This window comes from Trametes versicolor (assembly GCF_000271585.1).
Source record: "Trametes versicolor FP-101664 SS1 unplaced genomic scaffold TRAVEscaffold_6, whole genome shotgun sequence".
Lineage (NCBI taxonomy): Eukaryota > Fungi > Basidiomycota > Agaricomycetes > Polyporales > Polyporaceae > Trametes > Trametes versicolor.
In genome coordinates this window covers 2,257,715-2,283,696 of record NW_007360326.1, presented here as the reverse complement: position 1 = coordinate 2,283,696, position 25,982 = coordinate 2,257,715, and the positions used below count along the sequence as shown (strand labels likewise).

The window sequence follows — 25,982 nt, the reverse complement described above, 5'->3', positions numbered from 1 at the left end:
TCACCATTTATAGTACAGATTCCTTCCAACGGCCGCCGTAGAGCGAAGTCAACACTCAGGATGACCTTGCAAATTTCCCGCGCGACCTGCATATAACGCAAGCTGGTCGACGCGCGAAATGTTGCGGTTGTATACTGAGCGGTATTCCGCGATGCTGCTCATTCTCTTGCTGTATGCTGCTGTGGTCGCCGGCGCGGCCACCAACTTGCCGACCGTGAAGCTTAATGGCGCGACGGTCATTGGGACGAGCGATGGTTCTGTCACCCAGTTCCTTGGTATCCCGTTCGCTGAACCTCCGTACGTCGGCGTGTGCCCTCAACGTTATGACGGTGCTGACCATGGTGTTTTCGATAGCGTCGGGAAACTGCGACTGCAGCTCCCGCAGCCTATTCGCAGATACAGCGGAGTCGTCAATGCGACGACATTCGGCAACCAGTGTTTGCAGCAGACTATGCCGCCCGCGGTCTTCCCGAACACCACCGTGCTCCCGCCGGAGATTGCGCCTTTCGTGGCGGCTATGGGGGTACCTCCTCCAGTACCCCAGAGCGAGGATTGTGAGTGCTGTAGTACGAGATACGTTCAGAGTCTCGAAGCTGATGAGATGCAGGCCTGAACCTCAACGTCATCGTGCCTGCGGGCACGAAGCCTGGGGATAAGCTCCCTGTCGCTGTGGTACGTCTCACCTCCTCCCTTAACTATCAACACATACTTATGAACTGATTATGAACAGTGGATCTTCGGAGGCAAGAAACACTCTTACGTGTAGCTTTCAGTCTCGCTGATGTTCTCGCAGGTGGATTTCAGATTGGCTCCAACGCTGTGTACGTGTTTGTAATGACTTGAGTATGATAGACCCCGGGTGACTCTGAGCTTACCACGTTTCCATAGACGTCCGGGGCAGGTTGTCGTGAAACGCTCGTTAGAAATTGGACACCCCGTCATTTATGTATCGATGAATTACCGGTGCGTCTACCTCTTAGATTGCTAGAACACGCGAAATAATACTTGTCATTATAGGTTGAGTGGTAAGTATCGGCATCGCAAGATGCGAGTTGCGCTCACTAAGTGCAGCTTTGGGCTTCCTGGGAGGGCGCGAGATAGCGAACGCGGGCCTTGGTAATCTCGGACTGCAGGACCGTGAGTCGATCTACGCCATAACTCGACGCGCGCTGTCGCCTAACGAGTGGCATTTCACAGAGCGCGAATCTCTTCGTTGGATCCAAAAACACATCGGTGCTTTTGGCGGTGACCCGACAAAAGTGACAATGTACGTTCAGTCCATTACTTAGCTGTAATGTAGCGCTCACACCGAATCGTCTGTCGCAGCTGGGGAGAGAGCGCAGGGAGCGAGTCTGTCGCGTTCCACATGCTCGTGAACGGGGGCAACACCGAGGGCCTGTTCCGCGCGGGATGGATGGAGTCAGGTTCCGTCAATCCAGCGGGCAATGTCTCGAATGTCCAGCCCCACTTCGACTTCATAGCATCGGAGACCGGCTGTGCAGACGAGATCGACATCCTGGAATGTCTGCGGGAAGTTCCAACGAGCGTCATCCAAGCGGCTGTGGACAAGACATCGACCTACGTGTCCTTCCAGGTCTACATCGTGCATCGCCCTTTCGATGTCCTCGACTGACGCATGTGCGTAGGGTACGCCATGGGCGCCGCGCGCAGACGGACTGTTCCTCGTAGATAACCCGCAACGCCTCTTGTTAGAAGGCAAGATTGCGGATATACCGTTTGTAATCGGTGAGTGCGCTGCGTCGCAAACGTCGGTGAACTCCTTGCAAGGACTGACCTTCTCCCATCAAGGATCAAACAAGGACGAAGGGACACTCTTCTCTCTTGCGTCCCTCAACCTCACGTCAGTATTCTTTTCCTCAAACCGAGACGTTCGCAATCTGACTACTTTCATTGTGCAGTACACAGGACGAAGTGGCTACGTACCTCAGCAGCAATTTCTTCCCGAACGCGCCCAAGGAGAACATTACGCGGTTGCTCGACTTGTACCCCGCCAACCCCGCGTTCGGCGCTCCCTTCGACACCGGGGACGCTTTCGCGTTCTCTCCCCAGTATAAGCGCATCTCAGCCTTCCAGGGTGATTCCCGGTTTGGTGCGCCGCGTCGCTTGCTCCTTCAGCAGCGCTCTGGGAAGCAGGTCATGAGGTCGTTCCGTGAGTGCCAGCTTGTCCAGGCTCATACATCGTGTTTACATATAACGGTCCGGATTAGTGAGCGAGCGCAACCAAATCACGGGCATGGGCGCAGTACGTCCTCTCATCGTTTTGCATGCACGATCGATACCGAGTTCATCTTCATGACAGACGCACACCACCGAACTCGCAAACGTGTTCGGCGGCGGAGATATGACTGACTTCCTCGTCCGTTTCGTGGATACGCTCGACCCGAACGGCGGCGAAGGAGTGCACTGGCCCGCCTACACTGCAGAGTCGCCGCAACTGCTCGTGTTTGCTAACGGGAAGGAGTCTCTTGCGGTCATTCCAGACACGTTCCGGAAGGAGGCGAACGAGTTCTTGATACAGCTGGGCCTTGAGCAGCCGAACTAATGCTGAGCGAATCTTGTACCCTGTTTATCATGCTGAATGGCACGAATGAAGAAAAAATGTATGGTCAATGTGCCGGCTTTGCGAATCGTTCGAACCCTGGCGAGCGAGGGGAATGCTAGTGAAGCGAAGCAAAAGGGCCTGGCCGGGAATTGAACCCGGGACCTCCTCCAGATTGCGAATCGCCCTAAGAAGGAATCATACTACTAGACCACCAGGCCTTGAGGTGATGTGCAAATATGGCAGATAGCAGGGGTTTTGAACTTGATCTTTTTGCACACATATCCATGCCTTTCAAAATATATTCGCTACATCCTGTCAGATCATGTTGTGTCGAAGTTTTGACTTCATACGCCTCGAAAATGTCTCGGTGGACTACAGATGGCGCCACGTGGGACACTAACGCCCACTTACTGCGAGGCCGTAGCTCATGCACCGCCACTGCACTTACCCCACTCTCACCCATACCGCCACGTTCAAGAGCCGGAGACTGTCTGCCCGTCCAGGTCACCAGTGGCCGCTATGAGCACGCCAAACAACGAGCCACAGGATTTGGAGAATGGAACACCGGAAGTCCCGCGGCAACAGCGGAGCTCACTGCCGTCGTTCCTTTTCATAACCTTCGTTCTATTCATGCTCACAAGCGGCCGCGGAGACGAGCTGTCCTTGACACGGGATCAGTACCTCAACGGCCTACAGTCATTGAACTATCAGTTATCCAACTACAGTGCCTGGCTGAATGGGACAGCTTCGAATTTTACACTCGTTAGTCTTCACTTGCTCGCGAGATTGCTGTAACTTACGGTGGACCTTGCCCATGCAGCCCGTGGAGGATCCGAACACTATGCCGTTGGTCGAGGCGTTCCTGCCGTTTGGCTCTGAGATCGATCCGAAGCAGGGGTCGTACTACTCGAACATGACAGGCTTCTGGCATGGCGATACACAGCTGCACAATCTTACCGCACTCAACGCCTCAGAGGCCGCGTCGTCTTGGAGGCATCTATCAGAGCAGTTCTTGCTTCCTGTGAATCTCAGCGCGATACCGGATCTTCTAGGACCTTGGAACTGGACTGCAACGAACAAGCTCTCGCTCAGCGTGGGCGACAAGCTGATACTATTCGAACACGGTGGTGACAAGCACGAAGATATTGCCGTAATACATGTGCGTCCAACCCGAAATCAAGTTTGAATGGGCCATTCATTTACTTCGACTCAGGGAAAACTTGACTTGTCAGATCCGGACAGCTCGGATGAGCTAAGGCTCGACTTCGAAGGCATCCATGTTTTGTCGACAGGCTCGGTATACGCTCTGGCCGAATCTGGAGGGTGCGCATGCCTCCATTTCTTTATTGTATTGGTACTGACATTCCTGACGTTTTAGGCGTGGTGTGGATTTACGTGTTCTTCCCGCTCTCGTTCCGGAGAGGTTCAGGAATGAAAGTTCGCGTGCCGTAGAAGTCGAACTGACAACGCGTATATCAAAGCTGAAGGAGAAGATCGACGCGGGGCTATTCGAGCAAGATTCGGCTGAAGCAGACGACAGCCCGAAGACCAAGTGCTCCTTCCAGCTATTCGCGCAGCTCGAGCAGACCAACGTTCCGAAAGACCTCATGGACGAGCTCGAGAGCGAAATCGACGAACCGACGGGTATCACCACCGTCAACGCTCCTGAACTGGTTTTTGACGGCGTGCTGCTCAGTCAGAACTGTAGCATCCTCTACGAGATCAAGCACACAGTCGGCGTCCAGTACGTGAACTCTTGTTTGATAGGCAAAACGTATCTTACAACCCGACTAGATCCCAGAGGCTGTATAGGAAGATCACGACGTGTATGTACTTCCTATGCTTTGCTGGCGCTTAGCTCAATGTTTCCATCTAGACTCTGGTGTTGCGACCGTGGTCAACCTTCTTCTCCTTGGGCTCTTCCGCAAGCAGGCAGCGCAGAGTAGCTCTGCAATCGGCCTCTCTCGGGTGTCTCGGTACACCTTCCTGATTCAGAGTCTCATTGACGCAATATCGTTCATTGGTGTTAGTTGCTTGTGGATCTTCGGGGCTGCTCTTCTGACTGTGCATTGCAGCACATCACGCTCGGGATCCTAGCCGAGGGGCGTCCTTCGCTCTCGGTTCTCGCGCCGGCTGGTTTGGCATGTCTGCTCTTTGTGTACGAGGCGGTGAGCATAAATCTCGGTTCTGTAATACGCAGCTATCTGACAGGGCTGTTGAAGCAAATGGCTGTTCTGATCGGTCAAATCCAAGCCCCAGAAGATGCTCCTACTCCCCAACCGGCTCCGATACCGCTGCCGCCACCGCCGACTCCACCACAGCAGACAGCGGCCGCAGATGGACCAGCCGCGGATGGGGAGAATGGCCCAGTTGCACCTCCTGCCCCGCCGCCCGTAGCCCCAGTGACGCCAACCCTCCCCGCTCGACCGTCATTCCTGCAGTTCCTCTGGACTCATATCCGGACTGATCCAGCAGCCCGACTTTGTATGTGCACCATGAATTTGCGTTCATTCGTGGATGCTGATCACGTTCCCTACAGGGACTTTGCTGTCGCTATCGCTCATTGTCGTGTTCCGCATCGTCATTGCGCTGTCGCTGCCGCTGTTCTTCATCGGCTCGCTCTTCTCGAGCATGTGGATGATGCAGATATACCGTTCCGCGCGCCGCTCACGCACAAGCGGGCTGTCAGTGGAGTACCTCGTGGGCACGACGCTAGGTCGGCTATTTTTCGCATGCTGTAGGTGCTCGCTTGATATGATGCTACCGAACCGCATCCTGACCATCACGCTCCCGCAGACTTCCTCGGATGTCCGAAGAACATCCTCGATGTGCAGCCGCGCAGTACGTCCACAGCTAGCTGTGGCAGATCCTGTCACCAGTTCTAATATTGGCTCGTCGTGCACAGGGTGGATATACGCCGTAGCGCTGTTGATGTTTGTCCAAGTGTCCGTCATCTTCCTGCAGGAACGCGTCGACCCTGCGTTCTTCCTTCCCAAACGGGTGCGTCCATCACTCCCCCTCGATACATGATCACACTGTTTCTCGTTCCTGACCACCCGATGCCAGATGTCGCGCGCGCCGACGCACGACTACCACCCGTCCATGCCTCTGCCAGACCCCGAGGCGCCGGAGCAGACGCTCGGGGACTGCGCGATCTGCATGGACGCGATCCTTGTCGACCCCTCGTTGCGTCGACGGTCCAAGTCCAGCGACGGGAAGGAACGCCCCACCATCGGCCGTGCGGGCGGGATCTTGGGCAAGGTGGCTGCATCGAGAAAGACGTACAGCCTTGCGCCGTGTCACCATCTTTTCGTAAGTCGCTCTCCTCGCAGGCCATCGCGCTGGAGCCGTTGCTGATGGTAGTGCACGACAGCACACTGCCTGTCTGGAAAGAGTAAGTCTCACATGCAGCATGATATCGCTATACTGACTGACCGCATGCGTTGCGTGCGTAGTGGCTCGCGATCAAGGTCAGTGCAATCTATTTCCTCTCCTGACCATTCCCACTGACACGCCCTATGCAGAATATCTGCCCGCAGTGCCGTCGGCCGCTACCACCCTTGTAGTAGTATTGTTTCTCTGTTTGGATGTCTTTCGTTGCGGTACGTCGACCGCTATCTTAATGTACGGTCTCGGAATATACCATACGGCGTCGCTATGCGTAATATCACACACCTGCACGACGCTCCTCGTTTCCGAAAGACTGGCTGTACTACGCGGTCCGCCAAATCGGCGCAGTGTTAGCGTAGAAGGCCTCTCACGCGATGTCCATACAAAGCGGACGGAAGATCACACAGCGCGTAACGGTGGTAGAGAACATCGACATTCTTGTGACAATACCAGTGTCTACAGATACAGAATACGGCAGAAGTAGCACCAGTCTAGGGTATCCTATCACTTCCAATTACTCCCCCATAAATACGCCAGATACGAGAAGTCGTGAGGGACCGCTTAAGCGACGGTGAAGCTAGCGGAGCACGGTCAGCATCATTATAGACTCTCATGATAGGTAAATACTCACTAAGCCATGTCATCCAGGGAGCCGTGCTGCGCGATGGCGACGAGGACCGGCTGGTGGTTGGCGGCAGCGTTGATGGACGCGACGCGGTAGGTTCCCGCGGGGAGACCGCCAGCAACCTCGACCGAGAGGACGCCGTTCTTGGCGGGGTCGTTGAGGCCCTTGAAGAACGCGAACTTGGACGGGTCCGTGACGGTCGTCTGGTCGAGCGACGTGAGCGCCTCGACGACGACGTGCGAGTGGCCCTGGACGTCGCCCGCGCCGTTCACGACCTGCGGCGCCGCGAAGTAGTTCTCCTGCGCGTTCGTGAAGTGGCCCGTCTCGAGGTGCGAGATCGCCATCTGGATCGTGAAGTTCTGGTTCGCGGGGATCGTCGCGCCGTTCTTCGGGTTCACGAACTTGCTCGACGGCATGTTCGCCGAGGACGCGATCACGCCCATCGGCGCGGGGTTGCACGAGCCCGTCTGGATCTGCTTGCCGTTCGTGATGGGCAGGTTCGGGACCGTCGCGCAGAAGTTGATGAAGTTGTTCGACGACGTCAGGGAGGGGACCTGGCCGGCCGTGGGCTGGTCCTGGCCGTCGTTCTGGAACCCGGTCGCAATCACGGACTGGACGAGGGTGGTCGACTTCTGCGGGTCGCTGTTGTCGCCACCGGCGGCGGCGGCGGCAGACGATGTGGCGGCAGCAGCAGCGGAGGTGGAGGTCGCTACGCTGTTGCCCGCATTTCCACTGGCAGCGTTGTTGACAGCGGAGCTAGTGGCGGCAGCGGAGCTAGAGGCGGCAGCGCCGGTGTCGGCTCCAGCAGTCGCCCCAGTCGCGGCGATACGCGCGTCGCGGTCAGCAGCGGTCGTGCAAGTGATGCTGGTGCCGGCGGAGTTGACCAGGGGCAGGGCAGCACAGCTACGCACGGAGGTGAGACGGTCGCTCCATCAAAGCGGTTCGTAAACGATGACACTCACATCGTACCACCACCACACTGCTGAAGCACAAACTTGCCGCTGACACACTGGGCGAACTTGTTGTCAACACACGCGTCCTCGCCGGTCTGGCAGGAAGAGTCCGGCGTCAACTTGCTGAACTTGTCGCTATCGGACACGGGCGCCAAATCAGCCACAGAACACACATCAACGGAACGAGCGGATCAACTCACTTGAGGGCGATGGCGTCCTTGCCATTCTGCAGCGTGAACGCGGCGCGGCGCTGGAAGGTGGGGCCAGCCGAGACAGCGGCGGCGAGGGAGAGGGCGGCGAGAGCGGAGAACTTCATATCTGGGTCGTAAGAGTAGCAGGCGATCTACGCTAAGTCAAAGGAGGGGCTGGTCGGAGGTGGACACTGGGTCACTTGGCAAAGAAGTCGATGAGCTCTGAACGATCCCTGATCGTTAAAAGGAGAAAAGGAGGGACGTGCGGTGGAGGAACCGGACGAGGAAAATATAGCGGCGCGACCATGGATCTTTATAGGAGGCCCCTTGTCCCGCCGCCACAGGGAGTGGTGCGGCAAGAATAGATGCCGATTGATGGAACAATGGGCTATGCGCCGAGACATACTCAAAGCCGCACGATTGGTGTTGCACGCAGAAAATTGTACCGGCGCTGTCACGCGAACAACGACCAAAGAGAGAGCCCATGCGTTCGTACGCAAAAAGACGCGGGCGAAAGATGCAGGCACCAAGCCCGGACGGAGGCGCTGCGGCAGATCTTGATCAGTTTTGATTGTAGGCATGTTAGAAGATGTATCCCCAACACCTAGCCGCAGTTTGCCTCGATCGAGTTCCGCCCATGTTGTGTTGCGTATTTTTGGAATGTCGTACGCCTGGTCGCAAAAACCCCGCCACAGGCCCACAGTTGCCACTCGCTGCCAAAAAGACGACCAGTGAATGATAATTTATACACCGTGAGCAACTGTCGAGTTTACCAGACGTCGATATAATCGAGGAGGCTAAACTTGAAAGCTTGATAGATTATGTCTAGAGGCCGTCGATGGCGCGTCCAATCAGGTCAGCACCCAGTTGAGATCGAACGCGCCCTCCCTGACGGAATCAAACAAATGCCAAACGTGGTCGTCCGCCGGTCAGGTCGGAGGGCGGCCCAACTGATGGAGAGTTGCGCGCCGCGGCCGGCGAATTTGTCGTGCGGAGGTATTCGTGAATCGTTGGGCAAGCGCATCGCGCGCCGACGCGCGCTGGCGGGCTTCACGCTTGATTGGACTTTGGACGCAGTTGCCATGGTCGACTACGCCGTATAGTAGTTTGCGTCCAACAACGAGGCTATGAAGACCACTTCAGGGCGGCCGGTCACTGTACAGCCATGATGATGAACCGGAGGGATATATTTCCATCCTAGCGTAGGCTATCCTCGTCAGTATGTATGATCGTGACACGACAAGGTCGTAAACGCACTCATCAAGGAGGTCTGCTGAACTCCTGGTGTCGTTACTTGAAGGCGCTGTCAGGCTATCAGCAAGTTCTAACAAAACTGGGCATCATCTGAAACCTCTGGTCTGAGTGTAAGATTCTCGCACCATACCATGACGAATAGAAGTGTGGTGTGCATAGTCCTCCGAGATAAATAACGTGTATGGTACAAGTCAAGTGCTAAAGTCCAACCTAGGAGCAGTCGGCAAACAGTCAGTTCGCCGTGTGTTCACTGAGTGATTCTGTACTTACCGCCGCACGCCCATAGATCCTGATCACACGTTATCACTAGTGTTTCGACCACATCTTTAGCAAGGATGTCACTGGCCCTTCTCCCGTCGGCGAGGCTGACGCGGACGGATGATACGAACTCGGGCGCGCCGACCCCGAAGCGCCGCTGTACCCTGGTCGAAGTCCCGCCCCACCCGACGGTGGCATCGCACCGTACCCTGTTCCCACCGCCGAACCGTAGAAAGACTGCCCAGAGCCGAGATCAGGAAACGGGAAGGCCACGGGGGCGGGTCCGGGCCCTGACGGGTAGCGCGCTGGGCCCATACCAGGCGGAGGCGGAGGAGGGGCGGTGTATATCATTGGGTTGTTCAGCTGGGAGGGCGACGGCGACGGCTGGTACGGGTGCGTTTGATGCGGGGGCACATGCCGGCTGAAGAACGAGGAGGGATGTGGTGGACGGTCGGGTAATGCGGGGGCACCGGGCGGCGGTCTGGTGAGTCTGTTCGGAACTGGTTGGGCGGCGCTCGGTGATGGAACTATGGAGGAGATTCGATATCAGTGACAATGACTAGGCGAGCGCGACGCGTCACTTGCTCTTTTCCTTCTTCCCCGTCTTCTTGCTCTCCTTTACGGGTTTCTTGCGCTCCTTCTCGGACTTCTGGGGCATGGCTGACGGCGCCGCGGCTACCATGGACCCAGACGGTCGACGTATAGTCCCCGGGCTGACCTTGGGCTGTAGCTCGGGCATATCGATCTTGCTCAAGTGAACCGTCAGACTCGTAGGAGGTGCGTATTTGTCCGGTTCTTTGCCTCTGCTCTTCGGATCTGGGTCGTTGAGGTTGATGCGTCTCGGGCCCTTGCGCTTGGACGAGTCTTGTGGGGTATCATAGATCACGTATTGGTATAGCTCTTCGTCCTCCGCGACTCCTGGATGACAGCCAGCCTCAGCACAGACTAGAACGCATACAAGGAAGTCACCGACCTGACTTATGTCGCAGCCGCTTCGTCTCCTCCACGACCCGCAGCACTTTCGGGACTTGTGCGGCCGCTGCAGACCGGATAGTCACGAATAGCATCGCTTCGTCCTGCCGAGACCACACGCAGAACTCTCAGCAAGGGCTAGAGCTGAAGACGCCGGCGTACTCACATTCAGCAAGCGCTCCGCATACTGGGCGTAATCGTCCACTGAGCACTCCTCCCCGACCTCAATCTCGTTCGCATCACCCTCGCCTTGCGCCGTGCGCACAGCGTGCATCTCTGCGACGCGATTCATCCCTGTGCGAGGCTGGGGTTTAGGTGGAACTGCAGGCGGAGGTGGGGCGGAGAGTATTTGAGACGACTGTCTGCTGAGTCCAAGGCGGCCAGCTAAGCCGGGTGATGGTGCTACGGCCAACATGGTGCTGCCCTCTGCAGGGGGTGTAGAGGGTGTGTGATACGTCTCGTTCAGGTCTTGGAATGTAAGTAGGGCGGTGAGAATGACGATTTCAAGCCCCTTGCGGTCTTCGATGTCGAACCTGTGATGCTCGTTAGCAAATCTGGAGGTATGCAAGGCACATAGCCAGCCAACGTCCATCGAATAACCTCCCCGTAGGAGAATCCCCCCCCCCCCCCATGTAGTCGCTAGCCAGAAAATGAAGACGTACCGGTTGAGGTTGTAATCGAGCACCTGGATTGACCGTGTCTGCAATCGTCCTGGGGGCTCCTTGGTGATAGCGACAAGAACAGCAGGGTCGGGTTTGCGAAGCATATAGCATTCCTCTCGTTTCCACTCGAATTCATGGCTATCGTGCAACAGCTTCAGTAGTGCGCGGAGAGAGACGATCATACCTACTCACTCTTCCCATTTGAACCCCCACTTGAAATGGATTGTGCCGGTGTACTTGAGCTCAACAACTAGATCAGGGTTGTACAACTGCAATGTCTTATGCTTGTTCGTGGCGCTCGGGGCCGTTACCGTCGCGAGTACACTCTCCGAGAGCGGATCTGCGAGACCCATCTTCGTGAGCTTCCCTTACACCAACATGGCCAGCCTTGAACACGCACCCAGCATCTCGATCGTGTAATCCGTCCCAGGTAGCCGTCTCTTGGTATAGTGCACCGTGCCATTTGGGTCGATGAGGTCGAGAGTTGTGGGTTCATCGGCGCGAGCAGTCACGTTTAAGGTGAAGAGGTTCTGGTCCAAGCTCATCGCTCGATTCTAGAAAGCTGAGGTCGTTCGTGATGCCGAGATAGAGAGAGACGAAGATAGGGTGTTGTGGCGGCCACTGACATGTCGGCGAGCGGCGAGGTACATGAATGAGGCTCGAAGCTGTGGCGGGCGGCATGCCGAGCGCTGCTGCGCTTTCTCTCTCCCTCCCACGAGCTTCCGCGACTCTGCCTCAGTGCGGTGCTTTTCGACTGCGACGTGACTGCGGAATGACACAGGCGCACGAGGGAGTTATACATGGCAGGATATCTTCAAAGCTTGAGAGAGGAATGGTGGTTAGGTACGTCCGTCTTGGAAGCCTCCGCAGGTCAGTGCAGGATGTAGGCCCCATGCAACACCTCAGGCTGTTCGATATACACGTTCCCCTGGCAGGACACATACCATCGCGCGAGTCGGAGGACTTTGAAGAGTCGAGACACCCGCCGCTGCGCTCTTTACGCGCCGCGGTCATCTGATGATGGCCTGGAAGCAGGCAATCATCCGCGCATTTCCTCGATACAACTGTGGACGCCTGCCACAACGACCTAAGGTTCCTCTAGCCGTATATTTCCAACCTACTGGGCCATGCTCGACTGAAAGTCACACGATGCAGGTGTCGAGATGAGTCTCGCGATGACCTTGTCTCGCTCACTCGCCACTGTGGACACCTCCGACGTACTCAAATTGAGGGCGGGCGACCCCTAAACACACCTCTGCCAGGCCGTCGGGTTCGGACCGAATTCATCCAATAAGAGGACCATACGCTGAGCATGCGTCGATTTATTGCGAGTCAGCGCGACGACCGCATATACCCCGCCGATCCCCGACGCCGAGCCCCGTGGGGCACGGTGTATACTGATCTCCCGCCCGTGCCTGCTCATGCCCGCCCTCCCAAGTCCCGCCCGTCCACATCCTTGACGTCGGGCCGCCTTGGCTGATTGAGCGCGGTATATAAGACCGCAGGAAGGGCTACGTGCATCGTCGTGGAACCCCTAGTTCGCCTCCTGCTTCCACCATCGACATGAAGTTCTGCACGGTACTCGGATTGGTGACGGCGCTGGTAGGCGGCGTCGTTGCTCAAGACACCACTGCTCCTGCGGTCCCGACTGGCACACCAATTCCGGGGGACTACAACGGCGCATACAGGCCGCAAGTTCACTTTTCACCTCCTCAGGTAAGCTGACCCGGCGTCTCTCTGAGTAGTACGACTAACCGAGCCTCGCAGCACTTCATGAATGACCCAAATGGGATGTTCCTTGACGCCAACGGAACCTACCATCTATATTACCAGTGTAAGATTGTCTTTTGTGATTGAGTGTTCGTCTTCTAACGAAAAGCATAGATAATCCCACGGCAAACGTCGCAGGAAACCAGCACTGGGGGCACGCTACGAGCAGAGACCTCTACCACTGGATCAACCAGCCCATCGCCATCTTCCCACCGACCAACGACTCACAAGTCTTCAGCGGGTCTGCCGTCGTCGACGTCAACAACACATCTGGCTTCTTCCCCAACCAGGACAACGGCGTGGTTGCGATCTACACCCTGAACACGCCCACGGCGCAGGTCCAAGAGATCTCGTACTCCCACGACGGAGGCTACACCTTCACCGCGTTCGCCGAGAACCCGGTCATCAACAGCACCTCGACGCAGTTCCGCGACCCGAAGGTGATCTGGTTCGAGGACCACTGGGTGATGGTCATCTCGTACTCCCAGGAGTTCGCGGTCGGCATCTACACGTCCCCGGACCTCAAGACCTGGTCGCACGCGTCCAACTTCACCCACCACGGCCTCCTCGGTCTCCAGTACGAATGCCCCAATCTCGTGAAGATGCCCGTGCAGGGCAGCGACGACGGCATGTACGTGCTCACCATCAGCATCAACCCGGGCGCACCTCTCGGCGGGTCCATCACCGAGTACTTCCCTGGCACGTTCAATGGCACGCACTTCACCGCGGTGGACGGCGCCGCGCGCGTCGCGGACTTCGCGAAGGACAACTACGCGGGGCAGTTCTTCTATGGGGTCCCGGATGGCCAAGACGCGGTGTCCATCGCGTGGGCGTCCAACTGGCAGTACACGCAGGTCGTCCCGACCGCGCAGGAGGGCTGGCGCAGCGCGATGTCGCTCCCGCGCCGTAACTACCTGGCGAACGTCACGCGCATCGGCTGGGACCTTATCTCCCTTCCCTACGACCTCAGCCCTGTGCTCGGTCAACAACTCGCCTCGAGCTCTAGCCTCCTGAACAGCACACTCGTCGTCGACTACAGCGGCGTCGCGTCGAATGCCGTCTACTTCGAGGCGAACGTCACTGGCGTCTCAGGCGCGAGCAGCGCCGCGACGCTCAACTTCACGCTCCTTAGCCCCGTCTCGGGCGAGTCAGTCCGCGGCGGGTACTACTTCGGCGGCGACAACCCGTTCTTCATCGACCGCGGGCGCGTGCGCGGCTTCGACGACCCGTTCTTCACGGACAAGTTCTCGACGTCGACCGTCCTGCGCGCGGACGGGACGTGGACGCTGTCGGGCGTGGTCGACCGGAGTCTCCTCGAGGTGTTCGTGGACGGCGGCGCGGCGAGCGCGACGGCGTCGTTCTTCGCGACGCAGCCGCTGACGCTGTTGACGCTGTCCACTGCGCAGCTGCCTGCGAACGCGTCTGTCAGCGTGGCTGTGTATGCGCTGGAGAGCGCGTGGAAGGGGTACGAGAACTCAGAGGGGATTGTGTTGGGCAATGTCACGACGACTGCCGAGGTCAAGCGAGACGAGTTGTGAAGAGTATGGTAGCGTTGTTGAGCCCTTCGGCGTGTATCGTACATAGCATAAGTAGTGCAACCAAAATTTAGGTTTACGTTCTGACAAGGTCTGCAACACCTGCCCACCGAGGCTCCACGATACACTCAAACTCTTTCGGATGTCTAAACTGATCGTCAGGTCATCGAATACCGACAACATAAAGGGATATACTCACGCGATGACACGGTCGGTCTCCACCCTTGCTTCGAGCTTCACCGGGTAACCGCTAGCGTCCAACGGCGGCGAGATGCTGAACGCGTGCAACGTTGACGCGCAAGTCAAGAATAGCGAGGCGTCTGCTAGGTGGCGGCCGGGACAAACCCTATACGTCAAATTAGCATAGACGTCCAGGTACCCGCGAATGAAAACGGCGTACCGTCTACCAAACCCGAAGATGTACGAGTATGGGTCCAGAGCGCCCGCATATAACTCGCCGTCTTTCAGGAAGCGTTCTGGGTTGAAGGTCTCCGGGTCGGGATATGTGACGGGATCGCGCGACATGGCCCTGGTACATTCGGTCAGCCAGCCCCCAGAGGCGTGGACCGGTCGTTCCTCGTACCAGACATTGGCGATGACGATGGTCCTCTTGGGGATGAAGTAACCGTTGTACTCGTCGTCTTCTAGAGCGGCATGAGGAAGCCCCATGGGCGCCACCACATTCCAACGGGTGAGTTCTTTCACGACCGCGTTGATGTATGGCAGGCTTTCGCGGTCGTCGAAGTCAGGGAGGCGTGTCCGCCCTACGACACGGTCGAGCTCGGCTTGCGCCTTTTTCTGGACGTCGGGGTACATTGCCATGGCGAGGAAGAACGCCCGTACAGACGCAACAGTCTGTGAACATGATTTGATAGATTAGAGCGGAAAATGAGGGTGCGCGGTGGGCACCGTCGGGTGGGGTGATGGACTGGCACTGACAGTGTCGGAGCCCGCTGCGCGAAGGAAACGTTAGTACTTCTGCGCAGGCGTCGGATCAGATTGAAGGATCCGGACACACCCAGGTAAGTTCCTATCAAGGCACCTGTACATTGCTCTTCTTCATCCGCAGCAGCTGTGCCCTCCAGCGTCGCTGCTCGTCGGAGCATCATAGCAATCATGGTGTCCCCGGCGTACTCGGAGTCCTAGATTCGTAGTCTGTCAGGTACATCGACGCTATATAGCGTGGCGGACACTTACGAGAAGACTCTTGGCCTTGTCGTACAACTCCCATCTCGCGTTCAACACCTTCTCCCGCACATCGCCGATATCCTTCTTGAAGCGAGCACCTGGCATCCAAGTTGGGAGGTACTGTAATGCGGGAATCACCTCAACAGGATACTTTCCAGGAACCACGATGGCCTCTAGCGTTTCCAACGCCTCGTGCAACAGCTTTCCGTAGTACTTGTCATCCCTAGGTATGCTGATGCCGTAGCCGATGCTCAGCACCGATGCTACGAAAGCGCTTTGCGGGACAATCGTTAGCAAGAAGCAAGCGTTGTACGCTGTTGCGTACTCACTGGTTGATGTGTCGGGAGAACGCCTGGGGTCCCTCCAGTAGGTTCAAGAGAAGTTCGCGCGTGACTTGCCGGATGTTAGAGCGATAGAAGGTGTCCACTGTGGGGAGTTGCAGAGTCTGGTGGAATATGCGCCGATGTTGTCTCCATCTTGGTCCATACGAGATCAGTGGCAAGTTGGAATCCGAAAATGATGTTCTGTAGCAGTTCAACAGTTCGTGAGAGACAGCGCTGAAACTACGCTGTGTATATGACATACAGTTTCGCCATGACGGAGTCGGGCCTATCGGAATAGTTCCTCGATCTCTTATCCAGAATTTCACACGCGATGTCATAGGAGTCGAGCACGATGATGGAACGACCGAGTACGCTGAAGTACACCAATTTACCTACCGGGAGGGTTAGCCCGAGTCGGAACCAGACTGAGTACTAACTACACACCATACCGTGCTGCGAGGTCGTGGAGCCGTCGCGCGATGTTTGTCGTTGGAATATCGAGAGCGTTTCCGATGACGGGACGTCCAGGCGGACCTGGAGGGAAAGGAAGGCTAGATTTCCTGCGGCGCAGAAATATAGAGTATGCCAAGATCAGTATCGCACAGAACCAGAGAAACATGGCGGACTGCGTGAGAGGCGTGCGGCGGCGACGACACGGTCTCTGGCCCTCTGCTTATGTATGTTCTCTAGAACGACACAGACCGTTGCAGACCGAATGTGCGGAGGTAGCTCGGGCTGCTAATATTGGAGTGCCTGCTGAATAAAGGTTGCAGAGATGGCGATGCCAGGGTCTATTATCACGAGTCGCCGTGCTGCGCCGCTCCTACGAAGGACCCGGGTGGGCAAGAGTAAGATGTTCCCTGCTTCAGGTGAGACAACGCTACCTTCTCATATTCAATTATGACATATCGGAGGCAATAGCACAACAGAAGATGCTGATATGCCGACAGTATCGGGCGTTCTCGAGTCGTTAGGTGCCGTACCCATGAGCGATGGATCTGTTGTGTTATCTTTTACGGTCAGCGGTTCACCATTCGAAGCCAAGAGACTCGGTGATATAGATGAGTGGGAAAGCGCACTATGCATGCACCGGCTTTCCGTAGCTCACGCCTGTCCGCGTCAACTTGGGACCTTTGAGAAGACTTAACACGAGCGCCGGTACCCTGAAGTTAGGCGTAAGTAGTAGGAACGACGGTCGCCGCGAATTCGCAAGTTGCTGTGAAATCCAAGTCCGCTTGTATTGGAGGGTTTGGATTTATGTCCGCGCAGGCAAGAAAACCAAACAGCGGTTCGTAATATGAGGAGTGATATTCGGCCAGTGCATCGTCGATGGAGAGTGAGCGGGGGGTCGGGGGGTTGAAGGAGTCGGATAGGTGGTAACCTTGCGCCGTGGGAACTTCTCCACTTTCCCACGAGGAGAAGCCTGCAAGTTGAAGTTCTGCAACATTTCACGTCTCTCCCGCGGGTGTCTTCTCTGAGTTCTCTCTCGAGTTCGACTGTTCGCGACATCCACCTTGTACAATAGCTCTCTATAGCTCCAGAAGGAAGATGTCACTGGGGCATACCATCGCAAATTTTACAGTGCGGAGTACCCTCCACCAGTGGCACCAGGCCTGCCTGCGCACAAACTTTCTACGCCTGGGACACTTTCTTCCACGACTCGCGCGAGGAAACGGCCTTCCACCACCTATTTCGGACGATCAGTCTCATCAAGCCTATGCGGACATTCGATTATCAAGTCCTGGTGCTTACCGCGCTACGTTGGGCCACCTGTCAGAGACTAGGAAATCGATGCCCTGATTCTCGAGAAGTGCACCGCAGGGAAGATGAAACAGGTCGGCAAGAGTGATCTCCTATTATTTACCGTCAAAAACATAGCTCTCAGATAGCCACCGCGCATATTAGGTACGTACATCTCCAGCAAGGAACTGGGTCTTGCTGAGGATCGCCTCGTAGCCTGCCATCTTGCCCTCAAGAGTCGTCTTCAGTTGCTCCGCTTTCACAGTATCGGTCGCTTGGCCATACATCCTACCATAGCCGACTCAGTAAGCCTGGCCATTCCTCAATGACGCGAATTAAACACTTACGGCTTGAAAAGATTCTCGATAGCGAGCCCAACGGCCGACGGCTCGAAGTTGCTCATCTCGACGCTCGCCGCCTGCTCAAAGCGCGCCGTCTTCTGCACGTCCTTCGGGTCCGGGACGAGCGTGCCGACGCCCCCATACTGGAGCGCGAGGTAGCGCGCAATCGCGCGGCTCTCGAACAGCGTGAAGCCGGCGTCGTCGAGGTACGGCACCTGCCCGAACGGCTGCAGCGCGAGGTACGCGGGGGCCTTCTGCTCGCCCTTGGCGAGGTCGATGTTGACGAACTCGTACGGGACGTCGAGCTCGGCGAGGACGGTGCGTACGCGCTTTGTGCAGGTCGCGCCGAGGTTGCCGTATAGCGTGAGGACCATCGTGGATCGTGCGGGTGAGCTGGAAGTGCTGAGTCTGAGGAGGGGTGCGAGTTGTATGAAGGTAAGCCGTGGCCCTCGTCTCCTTTTATGCTCTGGCAGCTGCGACCACCATGACTAACATACTGTGCAGCTGCCGAAGCATACCACCAACAGATTGTCGCTATTGCTAGCGCTCGTACTTGCTTGCTGCCCCGACGAACTGCATGACTGTTTGGGCATTGTCATAACCATTCAGTAAGCCTCGTTCTCAGGTACGTGTGGTCCCAGGTGGGTCCATATTGCACTGCTGGAAGATCACTGACACGAAATTTTCGTTCCAAAGTCTGCTACTGTGGACCACTTTCCAAGGTGCCTTTGCTAAACGGTGAAACCCCTTGTCAACTTTCAGGCTCTGCTCGGTGAGTGTATTCAATGTGACTCTGTCTGTCGCGCCGGGCGAAGGCACCTTACGGAGTGGTTGCAGTCAGAAAGCGCGAGATGACATCCTACGATTACGCACGACGTCGCGGGCATGCACATTCAATGATTAGTGTTGTGGGATACTGCAGGAGATCGCAGTAACTTCAAATTCAAGCTCGAGCTAAGGTACGGTTGTTCACCGAAGTTCGCGCACGCTACGACGTAAGTCCTTTCATTTTGCTGACGTCGCGCTTAGCTGATCACACAAGCGTAGGGTTTTTCAACTCGCGGTTTGTTATAGATACGCAGGGAAGCCCGACATGCCGGGAAATATACTCTGGGACGCGGCAACGCAGACCGCGGTAGGGACACTCTGCGGTCGTCTTGAGGCTCGAAGTCGGAGATCCCTGTCAAATCCGGGTGGTAGACCTAGCATGGCCCAATGGTCTAGTAGTATGATTCGCCCTTCGGGTAGTACCCCAGTGTTACGCTGAAAATGGGCGAGGTCCCGGGTTCAATTCCCGGTTGGGCCCATATCTTTTGCCTTCCGGCCCTCTCGCCGTGCGTCATAGTGACGAACATGAAAACTCTCACCGCGCGCGTTCCATGCTCTTTCTGTTCTCACCGCCGAGCCCGCGACCTGTGTGCAGATGATTGCCGTGCAATGTGCATGATCTACAGCATGCTGAGAGGCGAGGCTTACGGGCTGTAGAGTGCTGCAAGGCGGTGAGTGCTGGCCTACAATGCACCGACAGCGGTGTCTAATTCATTAAATCCAGAAAACACTCGCAGCCTCGTTGGCTCCTCGTGGCATCGTGCTATTCCGGAGCGCGGTGGGCATAAGCTTGCGTCCAGCTATTCTAGCTGCGCTCTGCGATTTGCCTTCTCGCCACCATGTCCGACTACAACGACTCCGGCGCATACAGGGACACTCCACACAACAGCTTCTATCCCGATTCCTCTCAGGGTCGTCCACCGAGCGGATACCCGACATCGTCGACCGGCCGCAGAGCCCCGCGGTACAGCAGGCCGTCGAACCCGAGCTGGGTCTCCAATGGTATGTTGTCGCCGCCTCCGCTCGCGGGCCCGCCGTCCACGGTGGGCTCGCGGCCGCTGCCTGTACCCTCTCCCACTCCCTCTCGGGGCATGTCAGACTTCCGCCCTCAACACCCGACCCCATCTGAGCTCGGGGAGGCACCGCCGCGACACTCGTACAGGAGCGGGCCCGCGGAGCCGGAGCCGGAGGAGTGGGAGCCCGAGACGGAGAGGATGACGATTGGGCAGAGTGATGAGGACTACGACCAATACGACCAATACCAGGGCGAACAACACCAGATGGCCCCGGCGTACGAGCCTCAGGCTCAAGGGCATGGGTATGGGCAGCCAAGACATGAGTACGATCGACGGGGACCGGAGCCTCAAGCCCAAGCTCAGCCTCAGCACGAATCGTTCTACGATCCGATTACGATGGAGGAGCCGGAGCCCAAGCCGAAGAAGAAGAACACGTTCGTCGGCGGCTTCGTAGCTCAGCTGCGCAAGCTCCCGAACGCTATGTCCAAGAGCCATTTCTACGATCGCAAGTCGACGAGGAAGGGCGCGCCGGGTATGGAGCAACAACCAGGACAGTCACACTACCTCCCTGCCTACGACGAACCCGGCGTCACCGTCAGGAACCCCGAAAGCGTTCACTACGTCGAGGCCGTCAGTATGCCTCAGAGCCCCGGGTCGATGTCCCAGGTGTCATATGCCGATCCGAGCCGGCCACAGAGCGGTGTTCGTTCGTCGCAGCGCCACAGCGGCCAGTCCAATGCACACTCCGCCGGACGTCCCACTAGCCCACCCCGCCTCATCACGTCCCCCGCACTGAGCGCTGTGCTCGTAAGCCCGCACCCAGCGAGCGACTACGCGAAGATGGACTCCCCGGTGCGGTTCGCAGCCCCAGACGACTCATTCAGCGCGCACGTCACGCGCGTGAAGGACTTCGTGCACGAGCTCAAGGCGCTGCCTTGGACCTCCTCTCGCGTGGCGCTCGACTACGTGCCCACACAGTCGAGCCGCGCGCGTACCGGAAAGGCGAAGCAGGCCGGGTCGTGGTACACGGGCGTGCAGGGACACCAGGACATCGACTTGCTGGGGTCCGCGCGACCCGCGCCTCGGCGTCTCCGGAGCGAGGATGGCCAGTCTGCACGTATCGCCGTCGCGCACGACGGGCGGACCCCCGCCAGCTTCGTCACTTCCCCTGGTCTCATGCCTTCCCCGGGTATGTCGTCGCACGGGCAGGGGCAGCAGGGCGTGTCGTACAGCTACTACTTCGCGCCCCCGCAACCCTTGTACGTCTACCAGTCCCCGATGACGACTCCTGCAACTGGCCCCGCCCTCACCGACTCTCCTGGTTCATCCTCCTCTTCACGGAGGCGCGAAGCCGCCCAAGCTGTTCCAGTATATATGATGGCTGGCCCTCCCCCGGGGTTGATCCCCACACCTCCACCAGCGGCGCATATGCCTGGGTCGCCAAACCCGCCTCCCCCTGGTCTTGCGCCGGCCGCCAGCCACCATTCCCGTTCGACATCGCACTGACTCCCTGAGCTCGACTTCTCTGTTCCATACGTGTAGCGTTTATGCTTTATGTGTCTCCCTCGCGCCGCATTGCACTAGGAGAGGCTCGTTGTATCTTATGACGCGGATGACATGACCGTAACGACTTTCCAGTCTGTATCACAATCCGGGCTCAATACCACCGGTGTTCGCCGCCGTTCCAGCCCGGTCACTAGCTGCATGCGATTAGAGGCGGGCAGTAGTCCATATCCGAATCCACGAGCGATATAGGTCGCCGCCTTGCTATCTTGTTTTCCCCACTGCTCGCCGCTCGTCTGCTGCTTTCACTTGCTCAGGTTCTCCTCCAAGCTCTCCGCCCCCACCCCCCAAGATGTCGTCCGCCCCCAGCCACCCGTGCCCGTCCACGCCGACGCTCCTCAACTACAAGACGACGGACTTCTGGTTCGCGGACGGGAACATCGTGCTCCTCGCGGGCAACGTCGCGTTCAAGGTCCACCGCGGGCAGCTCGTGCGCCACTCGGACGTCTTCTATGACATGTTCTCGCTCCCGCAACCGGCTGCCGAGGACGGGCAGGGACTGATCGACGGGTGCCCGTGGGTCGAACTCCATGATGACCCTTCGGACGTTCTGCACCTGCTGCGGGCACTGTATGATGGGCTGTGAGTACTGCTGCTGTTCGTGTTACTGTCATGGGGGTACTGATGCGCGCATAGGTACTTCTCCAAACCCACTGCGGGCGACTTCTGCACCGTGTCTGCGGTGCTGCGCCTATCGAACAAATACATGATCGAGCACCTCCGCCAGCGTTGCCTGGTGCGCCTCGAGACGGACTGGCCGACGACTCTCATCGGCTGGGACAGGCGCGAACAACAGGCAACCGTCGACGGACGGTACAACCCGCGCGAGCACTACGCCCACCCCGTGCTCGTCATCCAGCTCGCCGAAGAGCTCGACCTCGAGCACATCCTCTCCTCCGCCTTCTACGACCTCTCGCGCTACGGCCCGCGCAAGATCGCCGCGGGCGCGACGAACATGCCGCACCTACTCCCGGCGACGCTCGCGCGCTTCAAGGCGCGCGCGGGCGGCGCGAGTGGCCCGAAGGACCCGCTGCGGCTCGCGCGGGGGGACCTGGGCGCGGCGTTCCGCGGGCGCGAGGCGAGCCAGCGCTTCCTCGCGGGCTTCATCGAGGCGGAGCTGTCCGGGCGCGCGATCTCGGCGGGGTGCGCGAACCGCGCGCACGCGAACGGGCACCACTGCCGCGAGTCGTACTACTTCATCATGCTGAATGTCCTCAGGAGCGTGAGTGGGATCGCGAGTGGGAGAGATGCGGACCCGCTGTTCTCGCTGTCGCAGGCGGTGGAGATGCTGTCGAGGACGGACTTTTCGGACGGGACGAAGCAGTGCGGGTTGAGGATTTGCGCGGCGTGTAAGGAGGACTTTGCGGGGAGCGTGGCGAAGGCGAGGAAGGAGGCTTGGGAGCTCATCCCGGTGTGGTTTGGGCTGAAGAGCGACCCGGGCGCCAGCGCGGAGGTGGAGAAGGTGGAGACGTGAGCCCTTTTTCTATGTTGTGATTCTTGCTTTTTATTTGGGATGTATCTCTGGACACTGGACACGGATTCCCATCAGGTTGCTGTTTCGCTACTTTATCATCCATACCACGACCACACTGTATCCCATACCATTACTCCACACATCTCACTGTTCCCCGCATCTGCTTATTCACGCACAGATATACTAGGAAAATGCCGCCTTGGCAGGCGATTCTAACCTTGTGTGCGAGTGCTGCTTGTAACACATGTGCTCTGTAAGTATCCCCTGTGCACGTACATGCGCGAGAAGTAAGCGACGTCCATCTCATTTATAATTAGAATGTCCAGAGTAACCCGTACTACATACCTATAGTACAACCTCCGGTGTACGAGTATGCCGACAAGTGTGATTCCGCTTTCATCAATGCCGGAGAGGGGGGCTGCGGGGGAGCCCCTAACCCCAGACCAGCCGTATGAGGGCAAGTGCGGGGAAAGTTAATCACATGTGGGGCGCCGGCTGCTCTGCTCATCGCCGAGTTTCAGCGTCGGGTGACCCTGACGCCTCGGACGACGCGACATGTTTAAAGTCGGCGGTCCTTTCCTCCCGGTCTTGCCTCTCCCCACCATCTCCCCCACACCCCCCGCCATGTCCTCCATCACCCAGCGCATCCAAAACTTGACCGGCACCTCGCCGAAGGCCAGGGCACTTGCCCAGAATGACGACGACATCGTCATCGTCGCGGCAGTCCGTTCAGCTATTACGAAGGTGAGCTGTCTTTCTGTGCTTTGAGCCCCACACGAGGTTCGCGAAGAGCCTCGTTTGCGTCGCAGAGGAAGGTCGAAGGCAGGGGTACAATTTGCCAGGAGGTCTCGGCTCCGGCGAGGTCTATCCCGCCGAACACGGCACAATGCGGCCGCTGTCGCTGTGGCCAACGTTAAGCACATCATACCCGCTATTCTCATTGGGGTGCGATCCAAGAGTCTAGTCGTGGATGACGTACACCGTTGAGGCCTGCCAAGAGTGCTCCCCAAGTTCAGCGACGCGCGAAAGCACTCATGCCAGTGCCTCCCAACTTGCGTGGTTCAGCTATGAGACCTTCATCACTCTGTCACCCGGAACATAGAGCATGTTCCGAAGCACGTTGCGCAGAACACATCCCGCAGCCCCCAAGATGTTTCTCAAATTGCGCACCTCGCACCTTCGGAACTGTTCGGCCATGGTCTGACCGCGTCATTATACAGGCGAAGAAGGGCGGCTTCAAGGACACGCGCCCCGAAGAGATCCTCTCCGGCATCCTGCGCGCCGTCTACACCAAGGCAGGCATCAACCCCGCGCTCATCGGCGACATCTCCGTCGGCAACGTCCTCCCCGCGGGCGGAGGCGCGAGCGCCGCGCGCATGGCCGCCCTCGCGTCCGGCATCCCCAACACCGTCCCCATCAGCACCGTGAACCGCCAGTGCGCGTCCGGCCTCCAGGCCGTGAACAACATCGCGAACCAGATCGCCTCCGGGCAGATCGACATCGGCATTGGTGCTGGTGTGGAGTCGATGACCTTCGGGTACGGCGGCGGTGCGATGCCCGACGGCTTCTCGGACGTCGTGCTCTCGTGCAAGGAGGCGGAGGACTGCCTGCTGCCGATGGGCCTGACCTCGGAGAACGTCGCGTCCGACTACGGCATCTCGCGCGCGGTGCAGGACGCGTTCGCGGCGAAGTCGTTCCAGAAGGCGGCGGCCGCGCAGAAGGCGGGCAAGTTCAAGGACGAGATCGTGCCGCTCAAGGTGAAGTGGGTTGACCCGAAGACGGAGGAGGAGAAGGAGGTCGTGGTCGCGAACGACGACGGCGTGCGGGACGGCGTCACGGCTGAGTCGCTGGGCAAGCTTAAGCCCGCGTTCAAGAAGGACGGCGCGACACACGCAGGTACGTTTCCTCGTTTTCTCGCGAGAAATCCGGCGCTGACGATCTCGCACAGGTAACGCGTCTCAGGTCTCCGATGGCGCCGCCGCAGTGCTCCTCGCGCGCCGCTCCGCCGCGAAGAAGCTTGGGCTGCCGATCGTGGGCAAGTTCGTGTCCGCGGCGTACGTCGGCGTGCCGCCGCGCATCATGGGCGTTGGCCCCGCGTTCGCCATTCCCAAGGTGCTCGAGACGACCGGCCTGAGCCTGGACGACATCGACTTCTTCGAGATCAACGAGGCGTTCGCGAGCCAGGCGGTGTACTCGGTCGAGAAGCTCGGGATCCCCGCGGAGAAGGTGAACGTGAACGGCGGCGCGATCGCCATTGGGCACCCGCTCGGCTGCAGTACGTCTTCTACCCTTGGTGCGAATTGAGTGATTTCTGACGTGGGGTGAATTGTGTAGCGGGCTCGCGGCAGGTCGCGACTGGGCTGAACATCGCGAAGCAGACGGGCACGAAGATCTTCATCACGAGCATGTGCATCGGGTCGGGCATGGGCATGGCGGCGGTGTTCGTCAGCGAGCAGTAGTGGTGTCGCCAGCTTTGGATATTTATCCCGCATGTGGAGGTGTACCGCACTTGACTCGCGGATTATCTGGTACCGCATGTATCCCTAATCCATATTCTTATCACTCTTAGTCCTGCGTTGAGTGTGATGCAATCTGCGACAGCATGCATCGAAGTTCGATACTTATACGTGCTAGCCGTTGCGTTCTGTTGCTGGAGTGGCCCACTGGCACATCCGCTTGTATGTCGCCCAAATGATACCCCATCGTGATCACGATCCAGATGTTCATGACATCATGTTCTCTGGGATGACCGAGAACATTGAACATGTCTCGCTAGGGTTCTCGCAGCCTCTCCCCGAAAGTACGTATACTCCCGAGTCTCGACGTCGGCCGTTAGCATTTACCGCGGACGATCGCATGGCACACGGCAACTTAGAAGAATCACATGAAAGTGCACCTGCCCGAAGGGGCGGTCTTAGGGGTAGATAAGGTTTATCTTGCTCGAGTTCGCCCAAAGCTGTGCCACCAACTCCGGCGCACCACGCCTTCTGCACCCTCTGATCCATCGGAGTTCACCCTCTCAGCGTTTCTCGTCCTCTTCCTCCGACCACGACCACCCAACGCCACGCAAGCACCGCGGAAGGTGAGTGTGCCGCTCCGCGCCCCCCTAGCAAGCATTGACACGTTCATCTACGCGTCCAGGAACCGCGATCACTCCCACCCATCGGCACTCGCCACACTTCTCAAACTCTAGCCGCGTCACGATGGCGCTCAAGGCAAACGGCCACCTCCATGTCGGCGACGGCAGCCCCGACACGCCCGCGTCGTACTACTACGGCGAGGACGACATCCACCCGCCCGAGCCCGAGGACATCGACGACAAGCTGCGCAAACTCG

General features: G+C 58.0%; 10 protein-coding genes and 2 non-coding genes across 12 annotated transcripts; 7 read left to right on the top strand and 5 right to left on the bottom strand.

Moving 5' to 3' along the window:
- Positions 1-151: 151 nt before the first annotated feature.
- Positions 152-2,563, top strand: TRAVEDRAFT_47993 (carotenoid ester lipase precursor; the record flags this gene model as incomplete). Its single annotated transcript, XM_008040222.1, has 15 exons — positions 152-297; positions 355-554; positions 608-672; positions 731-760; positions 805-821; positions 889-963; positions 1,018-1,025; positions 1,072-1,137; positions 1,198-1,267; positions 1,327-1,594; positions 1,647-1,746; positions 1,810-1,861; positions 1,920-2,170; positions 2,229-2,263; positions 2,321-2,563. 15 exons carry the CDS (start codon positions 152-154, stop codon positions 2,561-2,563), a joined length of 1,626 nt encoding a protein of 541 aa, XP_008038413.1.
- A 134-nt stretch (positions 2,564-2,697) lies between these two features.
- On the bottom strand, positions 2,698-2,781 carry TRAVEDRAFT_t92. The gene has a single exon. It is a non-coding gene; the product is annotated as a tRNA-Pro (tRNA).
- Positions 2,782-3,029: 248 nt separating this feature from the next.
- On the top strand, positions 3,030-6,233 carry TRAVEDRAFT_168658 (ubiquitin-protein ligase TUL1). Its single transcript, XM_008040765.1, has 15 exons — positions 3,030-3,325; positions 3,384-3,722; positions 3,777-3,886; positions 3,942-4,307; positions 4,358-4,389; positions 4,440-4,588; positions 4,639-4,731; positions 4,786-5,047; positions 5,103-5,300; positions 5,360-5,404; positions 5,469-5,563; positions 5,630-5,875; positions 5,937-5,957; positions 6,019-6,033; positions 6,088-6,233. The coding sequence occupies exons 1-15, from the start codon at positions 3,083-3,085 to the stop codon at positions 6,127-6,129; spliced, it is 2,256 nt and encodes a 751-aa protein (XP_008038956.1). The 5' UTR covers positions 3,030-3,082; the 3' UTR covers positions 6,130-6,233.
- A 136-nt stretch (positions 6,234-6,369) lies between these two features.
- TRAVEDRAFT_149286 (uncharacterized protein) lies at positions 6,370-7,901 on the bottom strand. The gene is made up of 4 exons (XM_008040764.1): positions 7,732-7,901; positions 7,541-7,666; positions 6,585-7,481; positions 6,370-6,530 (listed from the first exon to the last, which is right to left on the bottom strand). Exons 1-4 carry the CDS (start codon positions 7,845-7,847, stop codon positions 6,515-6,517), a joined length of 1,155 nt encoding a protein of 384 aa, XP_008038955.1. The 5' UTR covers positions 7,848-7,901; the 3' UTR covers positions 6,370-6,514.
- A 1,910-nt stretch (positions 7,902-9,811) lies between these two features.
- Positions 9,812-11,413, bottom strand: TRAVEDRAFT_124839 (uncharacterized protein; the record flags this gene model as incomplete). Its single annotated transcript, XM_008040763.1, has 6 exons — positions 9,812-10,152; positions 10,208-10,310; positions 10,373-10,739; positions 10,869-11,006; positions 11,061-11,208; positions 11,269-11,413. 6 exons carry the CDS (start codon positions 11,411-11,413, stop codon positions 9,812-9,814), a joined length of 1,242 nt encoding a protein of 413 aa, XP_008038954.1.
- Positions 11,414-12,259: 846 nt separating this feature from the next.
- TRAVEDRAFT_149280 (uncharacterized protein) lies at positions 12,260-14,264 on the top strand. The gene is made up of 3 exons (XM_008040762.1): positions 12,260-12,584; positions 12,636-12,702; positions 12,753-14,264. Exons 1-3 carry the CDS (start codon positions 12,432-12,434, stop codon positions 14,174-14,176), a joined length of 1,644 nt encoding a protein of 547 aa, XP_008038953.1. The 5' UTR covers positions 12,260-12,431; the 3' UTR covers positions 14,177-14,264.
- TRAVEDRAFT_168647 (CyP450 monooxygenase) lies at positions 14,250-16,629 on the bottom strand (the record flags this gene model as incomplete). Its single annotated transcript, XM_008040761.1, has 11 exons — positions 16,569-16,629; positions 16,129-16,507; positions 15,947-16,076; positions 15,691-15,885; positions 15,371-15,635; positions 15,192-15,315; positions 15,113-15,126; positions 14,757-15,028; positions 14,574-14,702; positions 14,373-14,519; positions 14,250-14,319 (listed from the first exon to the last, which is right to left on the bottom strand). The coding sequence occupies exons 2-11, from the start codon at positions 16,301-16,303 to the stop codon at positions 14,250-14,252; spliced, it is 1,521 nt and encodes a 506-aa protein (XP_008038952.1). The 5' UTR covers positions 16,304-16,507; positions 16,569-16,629.
- A 687-nt stretch (positions 16,630-17,316) lies between these two features.
- TRAVEDRAFT_123572 (glutathione transferase) lies at positions 17,317-18,139 on the bottom strand (the record flags this gene model as incomplete). Its single annotated transcript, XM_008040760.1, has 4 exons — positions 17,317-17,371; positions 17,437-17,537; positions 17,598-17,712; positions 17,772-18,139. The coding sequence occupies 4 exons, from the start codon at positions 18,137-18,139 to the stop codon at positions 17,317-17,319; spliced, it is 639 nt and encodes a 212-aa protein (XP_008038951.1).
- Positions 18,140-18,974: 835 nt separating this feature from the next.
- On the top strand, positions 18,975-19,071 carry TRAVEDRAFT_t93. The gene has a single exon. It is a non-coding gene; the product is annotated as a tRNA-Pro (tRNA).
- Positions 19,072-19,170: 99 nt separating this feature from the next.
- On the top strand, positions 19,171-21,391 carry TRAVEDRAFT_72288 (uncharacterized protein). Its single transcript, XM_008040759.1, has 2 exons — positions 19,171-19,264; positions 19,318-21,391. Exon 2 carries the CDS (start codon positions 19,433-19,435, stop codon positions 21,113-21,115), a length of 1,683 nt encoding a protein of 560 aa, XP_008038950.1. The 5' UTR covers positions 19,171-19,264; positions 19,318-19,432; the 3' UTR covers positions 21,116-21,391.
- Positions 21,392-21,464: 73 nt separating this feature from the next.
- TRAVEDRAFT_168643 (uncharacterized protein) lies at positions 21,465-22,646 on the top strand (the record flags this gene model as incomplete). The annotated part of the gene is made up of 2 exons (XM_008040758.1): positions 21,465-21,754; positions 21,809-22,646. 2 exons carry the CDS (start codon positions 21,465-21,467, stop codon positions 22,644-22,646), a joined length of 1,128 nt encoding a protein of 375 aa, XP_008038949.1.
- Positions 22,647-23,265: 619 nt separating this feature from the next.
- TRAVEDRAFT_58924 (acetyl-CoA acetyl transferase) lies at positions 23,266-25,243 on the top strand. The gene is made up of 4 exons (XM_008040757.1): positions 23,266-23,390; positions 23,867-24,542; positions 24,595-24,921; positions 24,981-25,243. Exons 1-4 carry the CDS (start codon positions 23,271-23,273, stop codon positions 25,103-25,105), a joined length of 1,248 nt encoding a protein of 415 aa, XP_008038948.1. The 5' UTR covers positions 23,266-23,270; the 3' UTR covers positions 25,106-25,243.
- Positions 25,244-25,982: the final 739 nt, after the last annotated feature.